The sequence below is a fragment of the Argiope bruennichi genome, chromosome X2, assembly GCF_947563725.1.
Source record: "Argiope bruennichi chromosome X2, qqArgBrue1.1, whole genome shotgun sequence".
NCBI classification, from domain to species: domain Eukaryota; kingdom Metazoa; phylum Arthropoda; class Arachnida; order Araneae; family Araneidae; genus Argiope; species Argiope bruennichi.
Genome location: NC_079163.1, coordinates 45,656,891 through 45,677,928, shown reverse-complemented (window position 1 = coordinate 45,677,928; position 21,038 = coordinate 45,656,891). Strand labels below are relative to the sequence as shown.

Sequence of the window (21,038 nt, the reverse complement as noted above, 5' to 3'; positions counted from 1 at the left end):
CTTTTTAAGAATTTTCATAAGCGGGCCTCGATTATGAAAAAAAAAACTTTAAATAGGTTGTTGTCATATGAATAAAAGTATCAAAAACAGTTTTACTATTGCACTGGCATGGCACTGAATCGTCGCCGGAGCGGTTGTTATTGAGGTAAGGCGGAGATTTGTCTGCGTCCGATGACAAGGACAGAGCTGGTTTCAAATCAGTAGCTTTGCCGAGTTCAGTTGAGTTGAGTCTCCCATCCGTCTATTGTGTAACTGATTTGTTAGTTTGGGCTTGTATGCTTTGCAATCAGTGAGTAAAAATGGCTCAGTCTCAATTAGTGAAGACAGGACAAATATCGGTGTGTTCTATTTTTGGGAAATATAGTGATTTGCTTGAAGTTGAACTCAATACATAAGAATCAAGTGCTACTGTTATATTAGACATAACCTCAAAATTGATTCAGAGAAAGATCCTTCTATAAGCGAAATATGTGAGACACTTTAGTTCCCATAATAGAACAAATATGGTCAAGAGTTTCTATTTCCATTGATTCGAGCAAAAGAATTTCAAAAATAATAAAAGCTTATCCTGCTAATTACAGAAATTTATTAAATCTAAAAGCAGAAAATGCTCAGATGAATTTTATTTCAACCTCACAGAATTTAGAGAAGAAGCTAAACGTTTATTTGATATTGCTGACTTGTATAAAATAACGTGCCAGTTATGGAATAAAAGATTCTAAACGATCAATGCTGTAAACACTCAAATGGTTATAGGTAATATTGATATTACTACCACAAGCGCTTTGAAGAAGAAAGAAGCAAGAAAGAGTAAAGAACTACAGAGAATAGTTAAGTTTAATCAAGAACGGGCAAAAAATACTAGTTCATCAGAAACGATTACTGGCAACAATGACAACGTCGAAGAACAACAAGAACAACAGCGTACTTTACAAAAGAGGCAAGCCAACCAGATCCATCAAATAGACCAGAAGCGATAAAACTACCTGTGCGGTTTAATATTAAGTTAAAACTTTATACAGAAGGCATCTGATGATGAACCAAATAGTATAGGGGACTCGGTTATCGATTTTCCCTGGCTTCCTTGTTACATGCAGGCAGTGGAAAGAGCTATGAGACTGGTGGCCGAATTGGCTCAAAATGTTTGTGTTCAATCGCAAGAGAAGGATACGTCAAAGCAAAAATTGACTCGCATGTGAAAAGGCCAAAATTTAATTTTAAAAAAAGCAGTTTAATATGGCAAGGAAGTAGAAACAAAAATTTTGCAGCTGTAGCATTTGTAATCATTAAGGATACAGAAGTAAAAAATACAGCCTTTGACATAAAAAGTTTTTTTTTTACAAATTACAAGATTTTTGCGGCACCTCAAGATAATGCAATATTGCAATTTTTTAAATATTGTTTTTGAACCTAAAAGGCAACTTTTCCGTACTATTACCAAACCAAAATCTAAAAAAAAAAAAAAAAAAAAAAAAAGAATTAAAGGCCATTTTCGTTCCATCCTATTGCACAATCATAGTATGATGGCAACAGCATTTAGACCATGACTCTTTAACTATGAGTCTCAGAAATTTCCATGATAAACTTTTCTTTCTGCTTTAATAAGATTCATAAATAAAAATAATCAAAAAATAATTTTGATTTCAAACATTTCAATCAAATTATGCTTATTAAGAATTTTAAATAATATTTTATTATATTTAAAATCAACTGAGACTTCTTCTTTATAGTTATTTTTTGATTTGAAGTTCTCGAAATATAATCTGGCCCAATAACGCCTCGCAAGAAAAAAAAAGTTTAAGAAGCTTTTATTTATATGGAATAAGCTTTTGATATTGTTCTGAAAGTCAAAATTACTGTTTGGTAAATTGAATTTTGTTCGATTATATTTAATTACTGCTCCCTCTCTTTATTTATTTTCTGATTTTAGGTTCCTGAAAATGGAGCGCTAGAAGAAAAGTTTAAGAAGCACTGTTGTTGTTAAAATGTTGAATGTTGGATAAAAATATCTTTTTGTTTCATATATATTTAATAAAGACCACTTATTCTTAAAGCTTTAATCAATCCATTTTCTCAAATCTAAATTAGAAAATATAGTTTCTAATTATGACAACACGATTTATTTACTTATTTATTTATTTTAATTTTTTTATTTATTTATTGCCTGAAAAAATCTCGCGAAAAGAAAAAGTTTAAGAGGCTCTGATATTGAGTACACCAACGTTGTTAAGCAGAAAATTCTAAAAGAATGTTGGATAAAAATATCTTTTTGTTCCATTTATATTTAATTAAGATCACTTATTCTTAAAGCTTTAATCAATCCATTTTCTCAAATCTAAATTAGAAAATATAGTTTCTAATTATGACAACACGATTTATTTACTTATTTATTTTAATTTTTTTTTATTTATTTATTGCCTGAAAAAATCTCGCTAAAAGAAAAAGTTTAAGAGGCTCTGATATTGAGTACACCAACGTTGTTAAGCAGAAAATTCTAAAAGAATGTTGGATAAAAATATCTTTTTGTTTCATTTATATTTAATTAAGACCACTTATTCTTAAAGCTTTAATCAATCAATTTTCTCAAATCTAAATTATAAAATATAGTTTCTAATTTTGACAACGTGGTTTATTTACTTATTTTTTATTTTATTTTTTTTTTTTTTTACTTATTTATTGCCTGAAAAAATCTCTCGAAAAGAAAACGTTTAAGAGGCCATGATATAGAGTAAACCTAAATGCATCAGATTTGCATCTGGGAAAGGTCAGATTTCTTAAAGTTGGCCCAGCTTAAACTAGAAATATAATTTGTTTAACATTTTCATTCTGACTTTTAGCTAAAATATTAGAATGCTTATCAGAAAGCTGAGTTTTGGGCAGGGGTAGTCTATCCCAAGTAAAACGCCAAGCCGATAACTTTTGAACTTCGTACTTGTGTTGGTTTGTAAAGAAAAATTAAATACTTTTAGCAACAGTCATCTTTCCTTCACTTTAATTTTCCTGCTTTCAATACTTTAACAATAGATTCAATATAAAAAAAAGCAAATCGAACGTGAACAATCAAACTGGACACTTTTTCATTTCCATTAGTTTGAAACAAACAGCTAGTTTTCAGGATCAAGACAAAATGAGTTTTGAAAAACGCTCCATTAAGGCTATAAGAATAAGTTTCAGCTCTTTCAAAACAGTTCCCTTTAAACATTGATGTCAGTTTAGAATAAAGATAAATATAACAATTTGTATAAAACTGGCATTTCTTATTCCAATTTTTTGTTCTCATTTTTACTTTATTCATCCTTTATCTCGACTCACATTCTTTCAATCCCGTCTTTGTAATGCCAGAGGCTAAACAGACTACTACGGTTACTTGCTTGTATTACAAATTGTATTTTCAAGAGTATTGAAACAGAGCAATGTCCCGGTAGAAGAAAGATTGTTTCTGTCTTTCATTCAAAGTGAATGAGATATCTATACAAAACTTAAATTGGAAACTGGAAACTAAAATTAGTCTTAAAGATATTCCTAGATTGTTTAAGACTTCTGATATCTTTTATTACATTCAAAATTCTTTACATTTTTACTAGTGATAATATTAATTGAATTCTTTTATCAATCAGATGGCAAAAGAAACTCAAAAGGGAAAAAAAACTTTATCGTTGTAAGAAATTTTTCAAATAGCAAGAAATCGTTTTTACCTTTTTCCAAACGCATCTTTTTCATCAAAAGCAAGTAAAAATTTGTCTTTAGGAAGAAATTTTATTCATAGTTTCCCGATTTTTCATTATTTTTAACATGTGACACAATTTAATAGTTTTCCAACTCTTAAATCTGTTTAAGCGTTTTAATATAGCATCCTATTTTGCTTATTGGTGAAAATCAAAATAAATTAATATACATAAAAATCCTTGCTCAAGATAAATTGCTTTAATATACATTAAAATAAGGGATACAAAATAATTATCGGCAATGAAAGAAAATAAAATTTTATTAATAGCCATCTTCAAATACATAAAAGCAATCAGAATATATAAAAAAATTTAAAAAATGAATCCAATTAATTAAAAATTAACTAGTTCGGTCTAATTAATTAATATGTGCTTTTCACAAAAATTTGGGGGGGGGATGTTGCTTGTGCTTTTTTTTTTTGGTTCTGGGACAGTTAGTTGGCTAAGCACGTACAATTCTTATTATTCCACATTGAAATATTTAGAAATATTATTTCTTTTTATTAAAATTTAAATATTATTTATATTCGCGATTAGAAATATTATTTTTTTAATGCATTGAACGCCATTTTTAAATTGATTTTTAATTTCTTGTATACGAAAAGTACAAAGAGATAATACTGTAATCGTCAAAAGTTCGAATTCTAGATTTTGACGAATCTCCAAGTTCCAGACCACCCTGCGTCTGAAAAACACCATTTTGGCATCATGCTTGTCTGTCTGTGAACAAGATAACTCTTATACGTTTGGAGCTAGGTGAATGAAATTTGGTAAACGCTCTCTACTTTAATTTATTTTCAAACTTTTAAACCAAATCCATTCAGAGGAAATCTGTCTGCCCAGCTGTCCGAATATAAGTTAATATGATAACTACAAAACGAAGGGAAGTAGATGGATAGCATTTGGTGCACAGATTTAACATTTAAACTGTAGATATGCATCCAATTTAAATCAAATTCATCAAGATGTTGACAGTCTGTCGATCTGTATTATCATAAGCATCCAAACGCAATGACTTAAATAAATGAAATTTGGTAATGTAAACTGTGACTACAATTGTAATTCTGCTTCAAATTTTGACTTTAAACTGTCGGATAGAAGGGCATTCAAAATGCACAGCTGGTTTTTCTGGTACTTTTTAATTAACCGCATTCCAGCGATTAGTCGCCATAAATCGCACTCTTATAGGCTCGTTCGTAACTATTGTTCGCTAGTGGCTACGATTAATAATACACAAGTACATTTATTAAAGAGTATGTGAGAAAGATTCGGGAGATCATTCCAGCTGGTTTATCATGGATTTGTTCGCTAGTGGCTACGATTAATAATACACAAGTACATTTATTAAAGAGTATGTGAGAAAGATTCGGGAGATCATTCCAGCTGGTTTATCATGGATTTGTTCGCTAGTGGCTACGATTAATAATACACAAGTACATTTATTAAAGAGTATGTGAGAAAGATTCGGGAGATCATTCCAGCTGGTTTATCATGGATTTGTTCGCTAGTGGCTACGATTAATAATACACAAGTACATTTATTAAAGAGTATGTGAGAAAGATTCGGGAGATCATTCCAGCTGGTTTATCATGGATTTGTTCGCTAGTGGCTACGATTAATAATACACAAGTACATTTATTAAAGAGTATGTGAGAAAGATTCGGGAGATCATTCCAGCTGGTTTATCATGGATTTGTTCGCTAGTGGCTACGATTAATAATACACAAGTACATTTATTAAAGAGTATGTGAGAAAGATTCGGGAGATCATTCCAGCTGGTTTATCATGGATTTGTTCGCTAGTGGCTACGATTAATAATACACAAGTACATTTATTAAAGAGTATGTGAGAAAGATTCGGGAGATCATTCCAGCTGGTTTATCATGGATTTGTTCGCTAGTGGCTACGATTAATAATACACAAGTACATTTATTAAAGAGTATGTGAGAAAGATTCGGGAGATCATTCCAGCTGGTTTATCATGGATTTGTTCGCTAGTGGCTACGATTAATAATACACAAGTACATTTATTAAAGAGTATGTGAGAAAGATTCGGGAGATCATTCCAGCTGGTTTATCATGGATTTGTTCGCTAGTGGCTACGATTAATAATACACAAGTACATTTATTAAAGAGTATGTGAGAAAGATTCGGGAGATCCTTCCAGCTGGTTTATCATGGATTTGTTCGCTAGTGGCTACGATTAATAATACACAAGTACATTTATTAAAGAGTATGTGAGAAAGATTCGGGAGATCATTCCAGCTGGTTTATCATGGATTTGTTCGCTAGTGGCTACGATTAATAATACACAAGTACATTTATTAAAGAGTATGTGAGAAAGATTCGGGAGATCATTCCAGCTGGTTTATCATGGATTTGTTCGCTAGTGGCTACGATTAATAATACACAAGTACATTTATTAAAGAGTATGTGAGAAAGATTCGGGAGATCATTCCAGCTGGTTTATCATGGATTTGTTCGCTAGTGGCTACGATTAATAATACACAAGTACATTTATTAAAGAGTATGTGAGAAAGATTCGGGAGATCATTCCAGCTGGTTTATCATGGATTTGTTCGCTAGTGGCTACGATTAATAATACACAAGTACATTTATTAAAGAGTATGTGAGAAAGATTCGGGAGATCATTCCAGCTGGTTTATCATGGATTTGTTTTCTGATATTGTCTATCACTTGTGGTTCCCGTAGCGTAAAGTTTTCTTTTAGAGATTAATTTCTCACTTCATATCTCAGATGAAAAGAAAATCTTCAAGCGTTTGAAGCCTACTTTACAGTGAAAATAATAATAACTCAAATTAAAAATTAATTAATTTTTTCTAAAAACTTTAGAAAAACAAAACTTTAACGATTAATATTAAAGCGCCGAATTAAACACTCTTACCGATTCATATATCGCCTATTGCATTTCTACGTTTTTTCAAACAAATTTATAGATCCGCATTTAGGAAATTCAGTTTTAGATAGATGCTATCTTTAAATGACACAGAATTTTCTTTTTGTCGCTAGCAACTGAAGTTATTCTTTTTGCATCAGAATTTTTTCTTTCTTTTTTTATGGAAAGAAAGGTATAAAAATGTTTGACGCTATTTAAATAAAAAAAAATAGTTAATAAGGTAATAAAAATTCTTTTTTAAGCCTACGTAATGTTGTTTCGAATTCACTATTTTTGCCAGGCATTCAATTCATATTTTCAGTTTTTGTCCTTGAAATTATTCCATTCAAAGCAAAAATGTATCGAAAAAACTCAAAATTTTACCCAAAAGCAATACGATACAATATTTAAACCAAAATAGTTATCGTTAAAGTATTCACCTGATTTATTAGTCAACCAAAAATCTGTCTTAGTGGACCAATCCAGTTCTGAGCCATGAGTAAATGTCACGGGTATAGACCAAACTCTGAAATAAACATTTAAAATAATCGAATATGCAATATATTTATCATCAACTATATTTAATAATTGATTTTGATTCTCTGGAGTATTTTTTATCAATTAAATATTCTGACTACTATTTTTAACTATGCTTAGTATTAGCATCTTACCTTTCATCCTCTGTTTCTGTAGTTTCTTCTATATCGTCTAAATAAATTGTGAAAGGTCTCTGTGAAAGTAATACGGTTCTGTTTTCATAATCCCGCTCAAACCTTACCACTGGATAACCAGATTGCTGGGTCCACGTGATCATGACCTGCTTTATTCCATGTCTGTTTCTGTTCCACTAGAATGAGAAAAATATATAATTATTTTTACCAAAATAATTTACAAAATTTATTTTCATTAGTGTGGTTAGGCCACGTCAGAAAGCAAATGAAAAAAGTTATTGCATATATGAGCAGCTTCGATTAACACAGGTTTTAGTTACTTAAGACTTTCTACCGAATGCATAAACACACTTATCATTTTATGACATAACTAGACAGTATAGAACTCTCTTCATATGATAAGAGAAGAACCATCATGTAGACTTGAAGGATAAGACCTACCTTACAATCTTGGAAGATAAGACAATAATAGTGTCCATATGCAAATGTTACATCTTAGGTCGGGACCAAAAAAAAAAAAGATCTGTGTCTAGCATTTTGCTGGTACTGCACCTCTATAGTTACGACATTGTCTCGTTCACTAGTTTTAAAGATGCTTCTCCCTCTAAGGGGTTAAAATGTCACTTCTGCTATAACCGAGATGGCCACAGTTTAAAGAGGTTTGATTATAGTTTATAGAAGGAAGTAAAGAAATAAAAAGTTTCGAAGGCGATACATTAATGGCCAAAATATTAGTGATACTTCATTTATTAACATGAACCCTCGCCCATGAAAGAACTGATGTTTTTGGTCTAATTGTGCAATAGAATTTCGGATATTAAGAGAACATTTGTTGAATAAAAATTCCTCACTTAATAAGGAAAATAATGATGAAATAAATAAATAAAAAATGACTGGCATAGATTACCTATAAAAATAGAAATGCAACAATATGGTTAAATGTAATTCAATATAATTTTGATGCTTTGCGAAGTAAATCCAAACTCACAGGACATATTTTAACTGTAGGAGAACTTGTAAAGTATTTGGTTTCATACAGTTAGATTAACATCTCATTTTTTAACTATACGAGGGTGTTTTAGGAATAAAAAAAATTCATAACGTAATCATATGATGAGTATGACCCCCACGTTCCAAATTTCTAAGTTATACCAATGTAAAGATCTTCACCCATGACAAATTTAATGTGCCCTAAACCTATGCAAACGGGGGATGTTCACAAAAGTTGAGTTCGAATCAATGATCATCCCATCCCCAAGTATCATAATGTTTAAGTATGGTGCAAACTTTTACAGACCCCTCTTTCTTAAAGATAAGGGCCGCGGTGGCCATGTCTCGGCTTCGAAACCGGAGGGTTTAAGGTTCGGGACCTAATTCCACCGAAAAACTGTCGTGTGAACGGGGCTGGTGCACGGGAAATCCGTCGGGGCCAAACGTCCTCTCGCTGGTGTGGCGTGGAGGCTTGGAGATGGGGTGCCAGCTCAGGTGCTTAAGGGTTGTTTTATTGAAATACAGGGTGGTCATAACTAATATATGAGTGTTTAGAGTTCATTTATAAAAATATACTGGAACAAAAGCTTTACTATTTCTAACGCATTCAATTTAAACTACAGGAAATCTATTTACAAAGATAGTTAGTTATATTAACGTCTCGTTTTTAGCAACACTAGGGCTATTTTGGGACGGACCTCGTAATTTTGAACCGCCGTCAGATGACGAGGACGACACCTGAGCTGGCACCCCCCTCTCCAGACCACGCCACACCAGCGGGAGGACGTTTGGCCTTGACGGATTTAACGTGCAACAGCCCCCCTTACATGACGGTTCTTCGGGTCTCGAACCTGAAACCCTATGGAGCAAGAGCCGAGACCTTACCACCACGCCACCGCGGCCCTCTATTTACAAAGAAAAAACTGTTATCTATTTACCTGAACCAACTGCAAAAGTGGTTCAGCAGATTGATTTTGAACAGCAAAATTTGGTTAAAAATTAAAAAATATATATTTTATGCATTATAATGCATAAAATCATTCATTTTATGCATAAAGTATAATGGGCATATTGACTTACAAATTGTTTTTAACAGTTACATATAAATTTTAACATTTAATAAATTTATGCACATTTTCATCTAGCTTATTGATTTCATAGCTTAGAATCTATTCTTTACAGCTTCACTTCTTTCATTTATAAACCAACAAAATCATTTATAATAACATCGAATGAGTTCAATATGTTTTCCTTCAGCATGTTATACCATGTCTATTCTAAAAATAATATTACCAACTACAGAATGCAGCATCTCAATCTATTTGATGTCCAATATTATATGATCAATTGTATTGGCTAAATTAAATATATTTCCGATATTCAAAAACCATTTTAAAACCTCTCACAGTCTACTTTGATCTGTTGAAAAGAACTTTATCTAGCACAAACCCGCAACGACTGATGGACTCTAGAAAGTAGTAGAAGAGAATAAAAATCGATTACACCTGGAAATTTTGCGAAAAGCTCTTCTCATATTTATAGTCTAGAAAAAATGGTATCAGATAGAAAATTTGAAAAAATAATCTTTACATTTTAAACATTCATTAATCGGTTCCGAGATCGTTCTAAAAATGTGTAAACACCTTGTATAGTATTCCTTAAAAAGTATATCAGAACCACTTTGTTGAGTATAAACCGAGAGAATGTTGTCTTTAATCAAAAGTAAAGGAGGACTGGCGTGCTATGAAAGGATGTCTCCATTATTCTGATCACAGGACGAAAATATTTAAAAAGGGGTAATTTAAGGACTGGATAGATAAGGTTTTCACATTTTTTTAAGTTTTAAAATAGCAAGAAACAAAATGAGCAATGCTTACCAAATTTAAATTTTGCCATAAATCGAATTCTGTGGCACTTTTGTGGGAATATCTCCATAAGTAATTCTGAAAAAAGTAAATATAAACTTTTCACATGTCTAATATAATAGAATTTTCACATGTCTAATATAATAAAATTTTTACATGTCTAATATAATAAAATTTTTACATGTCTAATATAATAAAATTTTCACATGTCTAATATAATAAAATTTCCAATAAAGCTCTTCATTAATTTAATCTAATACGTCATAAATCCAAGTAACTTAATTTTTTGGTCGTTTTCAAAAATGTACAAAAAAAAATACTTTTCCAATTTATCAGCAGTTTCTTGTTTTAATTTTACCGGAGATATTAGTAAATAATTCCAATTAATTAAAGAAATTGATAAAAACTGTTTAAATCATTCAAGTCAAGAGGAATTTCTAAATAAGAAAACTTTTTTAGTCATGTCAATGCAACTTTTTAAAAAATGGAAGGGCTGATTATTAATGCTTTGGGGACAGCAAATACAGAAGACTTAAGTAACAACAAAAAAAAGTATAACCTGACATATTTTTAGTATCAAACATTTAAATGTGCCCCCCCCATACACACACAAACCTTTGTTACATTCCAGGAAAACCATCAAGCAGGTGTTACAAGCCCAGAAAAACAATGAAGACCACATCTAGCACCTCATTCAGCCTATATCATAAACATTCTTTGCAAAGAACGCGCCTAGATACGAACATGAATTTTTCTACTGATCAGTTGGAGTCTTTGCCAACTAGTTACTGGTTCAGCACTTCATTAATTTTTTTTTTTCTTTGAGATGCAGTTAAATATGAGTACTTATGATTTCTCAAATTAATATGAAGCAATTGGTGATAAAAGAGAACAAATAAGTATTTCTAAAATTTTGTCTTTTATTATTTTGTATTCAGTTTAAACACACTTTATCTTATCTTTATAATAAGATTCAATCAGAAAAAAATGTTCTAAATTACTGGATGAACATAAATCAGTTGGACACAAGAAGTGTTTATTGCATGCAGTTATAAGCCAAACTTGATAATACACATTAGGGTACTGTAGCGAAATGCACAAAATTTACCTTTCTCACATATGCTCAATTTGAATGCTCTTTATTTCTTTGAAAATGTCCTATCAGTAAGTCAGAGTTCCAGCCATATGTTTATGATAATTTTTCCGTCGATCAAACTCTTTCTATTAGCACAGAAACCTTGTGTAGTATTTTTATGATGTTGTTTAATATTCTGAATGCTCTACAATATCGTAGCACTACTGTAGAGCATTTTGTGCTTTTTAGACACTTAGCCAAATAAGAACAACTTTTCGGGACATTGATATTCTGAATGCTCTACAATATCGTCGCATTACTGTAAAGCATCTTGTGCTTTTTAGGCAGTTCAGTGCAAATAATGTCCCTTTGCGGAACATTTTCGATTGGAATTTCATTGCACGTGCTCGGTAGAATAAATTTCATGAATCCACTGATAGCATTCAATAATATCAGCACGGTTATACATTTCCAACACAGAAAGAATTATGAATATCTGCAAAATGCATCTCACACCAATAGGTACTTGCAATGCTTATATTCATCGATCTGCAAACTTATGATGCAATACCAACAATCCCTCATTCAGAAGGTGCGTACAATTAATATTTCGGAAATTATTTAAAGATGAAGTTGCTTAAATAATAAGCTTCCAATCTGTACAGCCCAACATTAGAACATAACTACTCTCTTAAAAAAGAATTTGAGTCATCCAAGGTTTTGGAAAATCGATTCTGTCTTACCTTTAATCCTATCCTAAAGCTTTCTACCCCAATAAAATGCTGCAGCATTCTTACAATAGCTCCACCCTAAAAATATAAACAGTTTTAAAAATAAAGTTAAAAAATAATTTTGTTTCCGTAATTAAATATTTAGTTCCTACAAAATTTCTTTCGTTTCTACAAAACTAGTACCTTAAGATAAGAAATCTCATCGAAAGATGCAAGCACTTCATCAGGGTGGACAGGTGATCCCATGGCTCGAGTTGATGACATGCTGTCGGTTTCCATAACTTCATAAATTGTAGCAATGAAAACGTGCATCTAAAAAGTTTTAATGGAAATGGGATTGTAGTATACATTAATGATATGCATTCAATTGCTTATTTCAAAGCACTTTACTAAAAATGATATTATTTAGAAAGCCCTAGTAGGGTAATAATCTCATTTTTTTAATATTAATAATCAGATCAATGAATCAAGTACTCATAATAAAGCGAGACTGTAATCTCTTCTATTTTCAACAAGGCAACAATGGAACACCTAGTTAGCATGTTAGATAAAAGTTTTATTTAACTCCTATGTATGGAGATCGGTTATTTTTTTTAAAAACTTTTAGGGGAAATTGACTCACATCTGTATTTTGCTTGAAAGGGCACACCAGTTTTCTAATTTTTGAAGAATGCTGACTAAGAGCACGGACAGGAGTTAGAGCCCATAATTTTTTTTTCTCGATTCACGTTCCTCAGTCGTGCCTTAATCTACTATTCCTCTAGTGAGCTATTAATAAAACTATACAAATTATATCTGACAATTTGTTTTAAAGAAATCTCAGAAAATTGTCCTTTACTAGTTGCCACTTCTGTGCATTTTACATGTAATCAGACCACAGATAAATACAATATTTTTAGAATGAAAATATTCTTTCTCGCCTGCATTTAAAATAAATAACGAAAATTATTATTATATTCGCATCTTTTAAGCTACACAGCTCAGAAGATTTCTATTAAAACTAGTTATTTTTTTTATCTTTATCCCTTTAATACAGAAATCGAAATTCAAATACGATAATCTACTCTCTTTGGTCGTCAGCGGGCTTGTAAAGTGCCATAAGTCACAACAATACAACAACTCTCTTTGTTTCCAAATTTTTAAGACTATAAACAGACTGGGATTCGAATATATTAAATAATTCATTGTAATTACTACTTCACAACCATTCTAATAAAAAAAAATGTCCACTTAACTAAATTTCCAAAAAAGAAAATTCATTTTCTGACCAAAATATACCTACTTTAGTCAAATTCAATCGTTTATAGCGACACTATTTTGTAACAATTGATGAGATTTTGTATAGAAATTATTGTTTATCATGGCTTACTTTTTTCCAATTTTCCAATGCAATTTTCTTTCTCTATATCAGAATTTTAAAAATATATTTTTTTTATACGCGAGATAATATATATTTCTTTCCTTAAGATAAAATATATATTTCTTTTTTTAATATCATTTATCATTATTATTAACTTTGATGGACCGCGGTGGCCTAGCGGTAAGGTCTCGGCTTCGGAACCAGAGGGCTCCAGGTTCCACCGAAGAACCGAGGTGTAAGCGGGTTTAGTGCACGCTAAATCCGTCAGAATCGAACGCTTCCCGCTGGTGTGACGTGGAAGGTTGGAGAGGGGGTATCAGCTCAGGCGTCGTCCTCGTCATCTGACCGTGGCTCAAAATTGTGAGGTCCGTCCCAAAATAGCTCTAGTTTTGCTTTAAAACAGGACGTTAATATAACTAAACTAAACTATTAATTTTGTTGTTCGAATTATTATTTCATAACATCCACAGTGTATAATTAATATCAGTTTGTACCTCAGCTATTGAATATGAGAGCAATATCATCTCCATTGAATCTATTTGTATTGAAACAGAAAGTTTATTTCTCTTGATGTTCAAACAAATTCATTTCTACGCAAATTTCATCAGAATAATTATTCTAAGGTTTCAATAACTGGTTTTTAATCTCTTCAGCTTAACTTCTCTGTTTAGTTTCTTTTATATTACTTAGCACACAAACTACCAGATCTTAATTTCTTTTATAAATTAAATCGTATTAGAATCAATGAAACTTCTTCTTCAATGGTATTAAAATCAATTTTTAAAATAATAGATTAGCATCATGCATCTAATATAAATTAGGTTAACAGCATGAGAGGTGGTCAAATTTTGAAATTCTAAAATTAACATTCAACAAATTATCACTGATTTTAAGATTATAAGTTAACCCTTTCGAGTAGAAAAAAAAATGGGAAGAAGCTGAAGATAATTCTTACTTATCTAGAAGGTTCTTAAATATGGAACAGAAAGATTCCACGTTCGAAACCCGATTCCACTAAAGCCTAATGAATAGTAAAACTGACATCATGGGACAAACATTTTTCGCGGAAGTTTAGCGATGGAGTTATCTCAATTGCCTGTCTCGTTATCTGATTGCAGATCAAACTTACATCACAAAATAGCCCACGTGTTACTTCAAAACGCGACATCAACATAACAAAACTAAAACAAATGTTTTTTTTAAATGGTTTCCAAAAAAAATCAAACAATTTTTTGCTATCTATTAATGTTAAAATCAAATAGAATGGATCATTTGATTTAGAATTGTGTTCACTTTAAAAGCATATAAATTACTCTCCGTATAAGTGACAGTCTTTATATTTATCGTCATATTATCTTCAAATTTGTCAATAGCAACTACAGATTCTACACTTTAAAAACTCTCCAAATATGAATTTTTTTATAATTTGATGCATAAACAACAGCAAATATACTAAGAAAAATCTATATATTGTCTTAATGCACAATAATACGGAACATACGTCATTCTTATATGCTTTTTGTTTCTTTTTCAATTTCATTTTTACATTCTATAACTTTTCACTGGACCTTTCAGCTGTTATTAAGAATAAGTGTTAATAAAAAAATAAGCCTCAAAATTTGTTAAACATAAATCTGAAATTGCATACTTTTATTCATTCCATGTACATTGAGTTTTAGAAAAATTAAACATGTGCTTTATATTTATCTCCTTTTCCTTAAATACACCTGGGATATACTAATTTGATCTCACTAATTAATGTTGATATAAAAAAAGATTCATAAGTACTAATGATTTGAAATTTCATCATATCACTTATTATATGTTGTTTAGATTTTAAAACCTTATTTAATAATTATTATTGTTACATAAAAAAAAATGTTTCATGAAAATTCTTTTTAGAATATCTGAAAAATAAGAAAAATAGATGCTTGGTTTGAAAATCTTCTTTATCAATGAAATATTATTTTTATGGTAAAAATTTCATCAAACAGAAATTAAAGTCAGTTCTGAAAACTCTCGAAAAGGCATTTAGATTATATTTTTCATAATTTAACTTTTGATGAGTTATTTCAACTGTTTTTTCTTTTTTACTATAAGGAATTGCAAACTATAAAAATAGATCAATGCATCATTAAATTCTAAATAGTAGTCGGATGGCAAGGGTGACATCTGAGCCTAATCAACTCTCAAAATTTTCATACCACGCGTTTAATCTCGATGTATTTACCTGTACATGGTAATTCAAAATGAATATAGCGATTACAAACGGCTATAACTATTTAATGAAAAAGAATTTATCAATAAGATTAACACATAATGTAGACGGAACTTCAATATTTTGTATACATACGTCAAAGATGTTCTATGTGACTACCCTTGGTCACACGAACAATATCTAGGCGGTAGTCCATTTCCCGCCATACATTCTGAACCTTGTCTGCAGTCACCGACGCAAAAGCATTACAAATGCGTACTTTGAGTTCTTCAACTGTTTTGGGCATGGGAAATTTTGTTCCGTCTACATTATGTATTAATCTTATGGATAAATTCTTATTCATTAAATAGTTACAGCCATTTGTAACACTATATTCATTCTGAATTACCCTGTATATTAGATCCACACGCATGCTGCATCTTTGAAAGCGTCCGGTATCGATACTTCTCTCTCTAGTTCCGACACCAAAACAAAGACACCGGGCCACCATGCATATCATCTGACCGACCACCGACCTACAAGATCTTTAAAATCTTATAGGCAGGCTATCTTAATATTACATTTTGATAAGTAGGCACTTTAAAACTTTTCCTTTTACTCTGTAACTAACAGATAGGCATCATCTAAGCATTCATTCTTTTACAATTTCATAGGTAAGCGTCACTTTACCATTCATTTTATCATAATTTTTAATGTAATTAATTTTAAAAATCTAAAATAAAGGAAATGAATTCAATTATTACTTACAATATTCCAGTGAGGTTGCAACTGATCGACAGCGATATATTCATAATAAGTAGCAAAGCCTTCATTCAACCAGATATTATCCCACCACGATGCTGTCACGAGGTTACCAAACCACTACAAATGGGGGGAAAAATGTAATACAAACCTTTACTACTCACTATTTAAATTAATATGTTTTCATAAGATTAATTAAATAAAAAAACAGAATGATGAAAAAGGAATTTCTCATAAATGACCAGTATTTTGTTTTAAAGAAGCGAAAATATATCTCGGAAAAATAGGTTAGGAAAAATGAGAGGGCATATCAGATGCACGGAAACAGACTTTGAGACTTGCGATCACCAATGCTATCTAAGGTCCAAAGAGCATTAATATGAAAACATGATGAAGAACAAAGCATACGTATTTCAAATAAATCATGGATTCCTCATGAATAACAAACAATATTTCGAGTACAACGAAATTGTTGGTATGTATTTCATGTATGGTATACATGTATAATATTTCATATATTTGTAGCGCCAGTTGAATGTATCCTAGATGGAGCTGGAAATTTTTAGAAAGCGCATTATTCGCTGCATCATAGATTATATGCATGCATCGACGTTTTTGACAAAAAACTTTTGGCCTGTCCTGTAGCATTATCATTTTAAATTAGTGATTTTGGCTGAAATAATGCGTAGATAAAATTTTCTTCACTGAATCTAGTCTTTATTACATATCATCGTAAAAGTGGTATAACCTTTCCAGAAAGTGTTTTAGAGACTTTCTTCACAGACGATTTTGTTGGCTTCAGTATAATATGAGACATAAATATTTTCATATTAGAGAAATATGTGGAAAGCCATGTACAAAGAATAGTTGTGCACAAAAGTATTGGACGATTTCTGATTAATTTTAATTGTTATCATCATTATGAAAATAATTATGGATTTCAATTGTGACTTTTAATTCTTTCCGTCCGGAAAATTTTTGATCTGCAGAAAAAAGGTTATCTTAAAAAACTGCTCACAATTCAATTAAAAGTTATTCTGACAAATTTACCATCTGACTTTAAACATTTAATTGATGTTTAAGGTATCTGGCTACGTTTAAAAGGCAGTCTTTGGTGAAAAATGGCAAATTTTTTATTGTTTTATTTTAAAACTCATTTATTTGGGTTACTAAATCTGTGTTTTTTTTAATTGTACGATAAATATAAACCGATATATGTGATGTTTTATAAATCACTGTAGCCGAAAACGAAACCGGAAGTAGTTGAATGTTTTCCAACATTTTATCAAATACATGCCTCCCTAAATTATAATATATTTTATAATATGTTATATCTCAAGCGTATTAGAATACGTTTTGAGTAGTTTTTATGCCGAAAGGATTGACATTACATCTGCTTTTGAACATTGTTTATGTTTACAAAGCATTTTTAGTACAAGACAAATGAAAACTTTAAATAAATTTTTTGAAAAACTTGGATTTCGTAAAAAGTTTCATACGTAAAATATGATATCTTAAAAACATATTAATATATTACCTTGAAATTTTGCATTTATGTGACCTTTAGCGTGCCAAAGGCAATGAACTAGAATATAACTTTGAACTGAGTACTTTTCTTTTAGAGCTGCCTAGTGTAATTTTCAACAACAAATTTTGGGAAATTTTCAATACAGAAATACTCGATTAGCTATAACTTTTTTTTTTGAAAAATACACATATTTCGTGGATTCTAGTTCATTCCTTTCACCTTAAATGTAAGTGTGTTGTGTATAAAAATAATTGGAATATGTACAATAGAATTTTTTGTAGAATGTTTTGCTTTTTGTTGGAATTTTCATTATCTTTTACCTAAATTGACACATTTTACAAAATCTCAACTGACACAGAATTTCCTGATCAAAATTTTTCATTATTTGCAATCACATTGATCCAGAAAATGAACTGAAATAGCTCATTAGAGGGATTTTTCAAAAATTTCTGTCCGTAGCTAGACAGATACCTTAAATACGATATTATAATAAAAAGGAAGGATAAAAATTTAGCTTGAAAACTTCTGCGCCAATAAGCAAACAGAATGCAAAGAATGATGAGATCATATTTTGAGACCCATTAACTCTCGGAAATGGCGAGATACAAAGAAAACAGGCGAATTCTTAATCTGCATAAATCACGATTCAGGTAATTGGGATTAAGGATGGGTTCAACGAATGCATTTTTTAGTCGCAAAAAAAGGAAACGAATTTAATTATTACTACCAGACTTAAAAGATAATATTTACGAAAATAAATGCAAAAATTGCATAATTTTAAGTAATAGTTCTGACCTCTGAACATGATATTTCTTTAAAAAACTCTTAAATTATCGTAAAGAAAAACAGAATGCTCCTTTGAATCAGTTTAAAGATAAATTATAGATACTCTCTTACTGTGTTGTAATAAAAATATTCACATTTTTAAGGAGGCCAGGTCTAACATATCATTAAAATTAAACAAAACAGATATGAAAATATATCTTTAAATTTCTATTTAGAGGGAAAATCGTTATTTCCGAATACCTTTGCTATATTAATACTATCACTTATGTCGTTGTTTCTATAACTGAATATTATTTTAAATCAAGCTAACTTTGATACCTTTATTTCGCGGATATGGAATGTATCATGATTAACAAAAGATTTTTTTTTTAGTTCAGATTTTCATTCTGAAGTTTTGGTCATCCTTGGTTAATGTAAAATTTTGCAAATTTGATATACAGATTTTTTAATTAATTGAATTTATAAGTTTTGTGAAATTTCAGATACGATCAACTTACGATCTCTGATTTTAGAAATGACCTGTCATTTACTGACATTTCAAAAATTATCAATATGCTTAATTTGCTAATTTATTTTAGCTCTGAAAAAAGAAAAAACACCTCGATATACACAAATGCAAAGTAGCACAAACACTTGAAAGGTAAAGGTTAGATTTAAATCTTTAGGTGATACCTACTTGATGAGCTAGCTCGTGTCCAATCACTAAAGTAACAAATACTTTATTCTCTGTTGATGATTTTTCTGGATCGTACAACAATGCAGATTCTTCAAATATAATAAGACCCCAGTTTTCCATTGCAGCATGCAAAAATATAGGAACAGCCGCAAGATCTAAAAATAGAGCAAATTTGTAGAAACTGAATCTTATTTTGAATGCTTCATGGTATTATTTTCTAAAATTATTTTTACCTAATTTAGGCATCGTGAAAGGTACTTCAATGTATTCTTCTAAATATTTCAGAATAACTGGAGTAATATTATGAGCAAGTTCGCCATACTGAGCCATGTCATTTCTACTCCAGATTTGTATCTGAAAATATAAAAAATAAAAAATCCTGAAATTAAATATGTATAAAGCCTGTCTATTTACTCCAGGTATATGCATCGCAAATGGATAATTTTCCAGATATGTACCCCATTTTATCATTTCAGAGATTATTTCCATTGTCTTTTTATTGTTGTTGTTGCTGAGGTTCGTCTTTACGAGCCAGAAAAAGAAATATTTCTTGGGAATTTATAAGTCAACTGATGGCTGTTTGAAAAAATCGTTGAAAATATACAAGATTGATTAAACAAAACATGCCTTTGAAATATACATAGGAGTGCGAAATTTTTACCGAACTTGCCCTAAAGAATGCAAACAAATACTCTTGATAACTTGTTACTACTCTTGATAAGTTACAATGCTCTGTTAACATCGTGGATTATTAAAACATTCCTTTCTAATTACGTCTATGCGGTAGTCTAATAAATTAAAATTACGTAACAACACGCTCTTGAAGACAAATTTAAACGATTCCCATTAATAATTCTTTGGATAACAAATTCAAACTATTCCCGTAAATAGCACTCACTGATGACAAATTCAAATGATTTCCGTAAACACCACTTTCCTGATGATAAATTCAAGCGATTCCCATAAACAGTATTCTCTTGATGATAAATTCAAATGTCTCCCGATGTTAAGGCAGCGATGTCACGAGTCACGCAACCTTATTAAGACTGCAGGTCACTATTTCAGCAGACATAATAGCATGCTTGAATTAGCCGGTGCTCTACAAAACTAGTCCTGAAAATTTTTGATACACGTACTAACCTCATCTCTAGAGAAATCAATAAATTTATTCAAAGCTGATATGATAATTTATAATAAATTTGACGTATATTTCATTCTTACTTTTTAAAACTCGAACTATATAGACTTTGAAATTTCGTATCTCTTCATGCACAAACTGAGTCACATAATTCAATCAGGAGCTCTTTTGCTCGAAATTCTTTACTTCAAACTTATAGACAAGTTAGTAGATTCTTTGAATAGAATGGATAAAATAAGTTGATCTAAGTACCACCCCACCACATTCCTAAAAAACACGGATACAGAAAATGGTTTTAATTAAAAATCATGATTTTATTAATTTCATAAAGAAACAATGTGAAATCAGGTATTTTCAAATTATAAACTGGTTTCATTGAGGAATTTTCATATCTAAATTAGCATTGAATTCACAACAATTTTTCACGTGCTTGTTGAGAATTATTCAAAGTACTATGCTTAAATCTTTTTTTTTCTGTTTATCAAATATTTCTTTCGACATTCAAATTTTTGTTAGCACGTAAATTATAAAAAAATTAATTATTTTTACGATAATACTTATTTTTTTTATGGTGCAAAAATAATTTTGTGAAAGAGTACGTATTTATAAAGAGAAGTTTATGCGAAAATCCAATGTTT

General features: G+C 30.6%; 1 protein-coding gene across 1 annotated transcript in view; it reads right to left on the bottom strand.

Annotated features, from left to right (window-relative positions):
• The window catches only part of LOC129960478 (aminopeptidase N-like), a 45,534-nt gene that overhangs the window by 15,522 nt on the left and 8,974 nt on the right, over positions 1-21,038 (bottom strand). Inside the window, exons 5-12 of the mRNA XM_056073943.1 lie at positions 19,496-19,616; positions 19,263-19,417; positions 16,279-16,392; positions 12,137-12,265; positions 11,966-12,031; positions 10,160-10,225; positions 7,293-7,468; positions 7,062-7,147 (exon numbers count right to left, since the gene is read on the bottom strand). Coding sequence (XP_055929918.1) covers positions 7,062-7,147; positions 7,293-7,468; positions 10,160-10,225; positions 11,966-12,031; positions 12,137-12,265; positions 16,279-16,392; positions 19,263-19,417; positions 19,496-19,616 — 913 coding nt within the window. The remainder of the gene's footprint in view (positions 1-7,061; positions 7,148-7,292; positions 7,469-10,159; positions 10,226-11,965; positions 12,032-12,136; positions 12,266-16,278; positions 16,393-19,262; positions 19,418-19,495; positions 19,617-21,038) is intronic.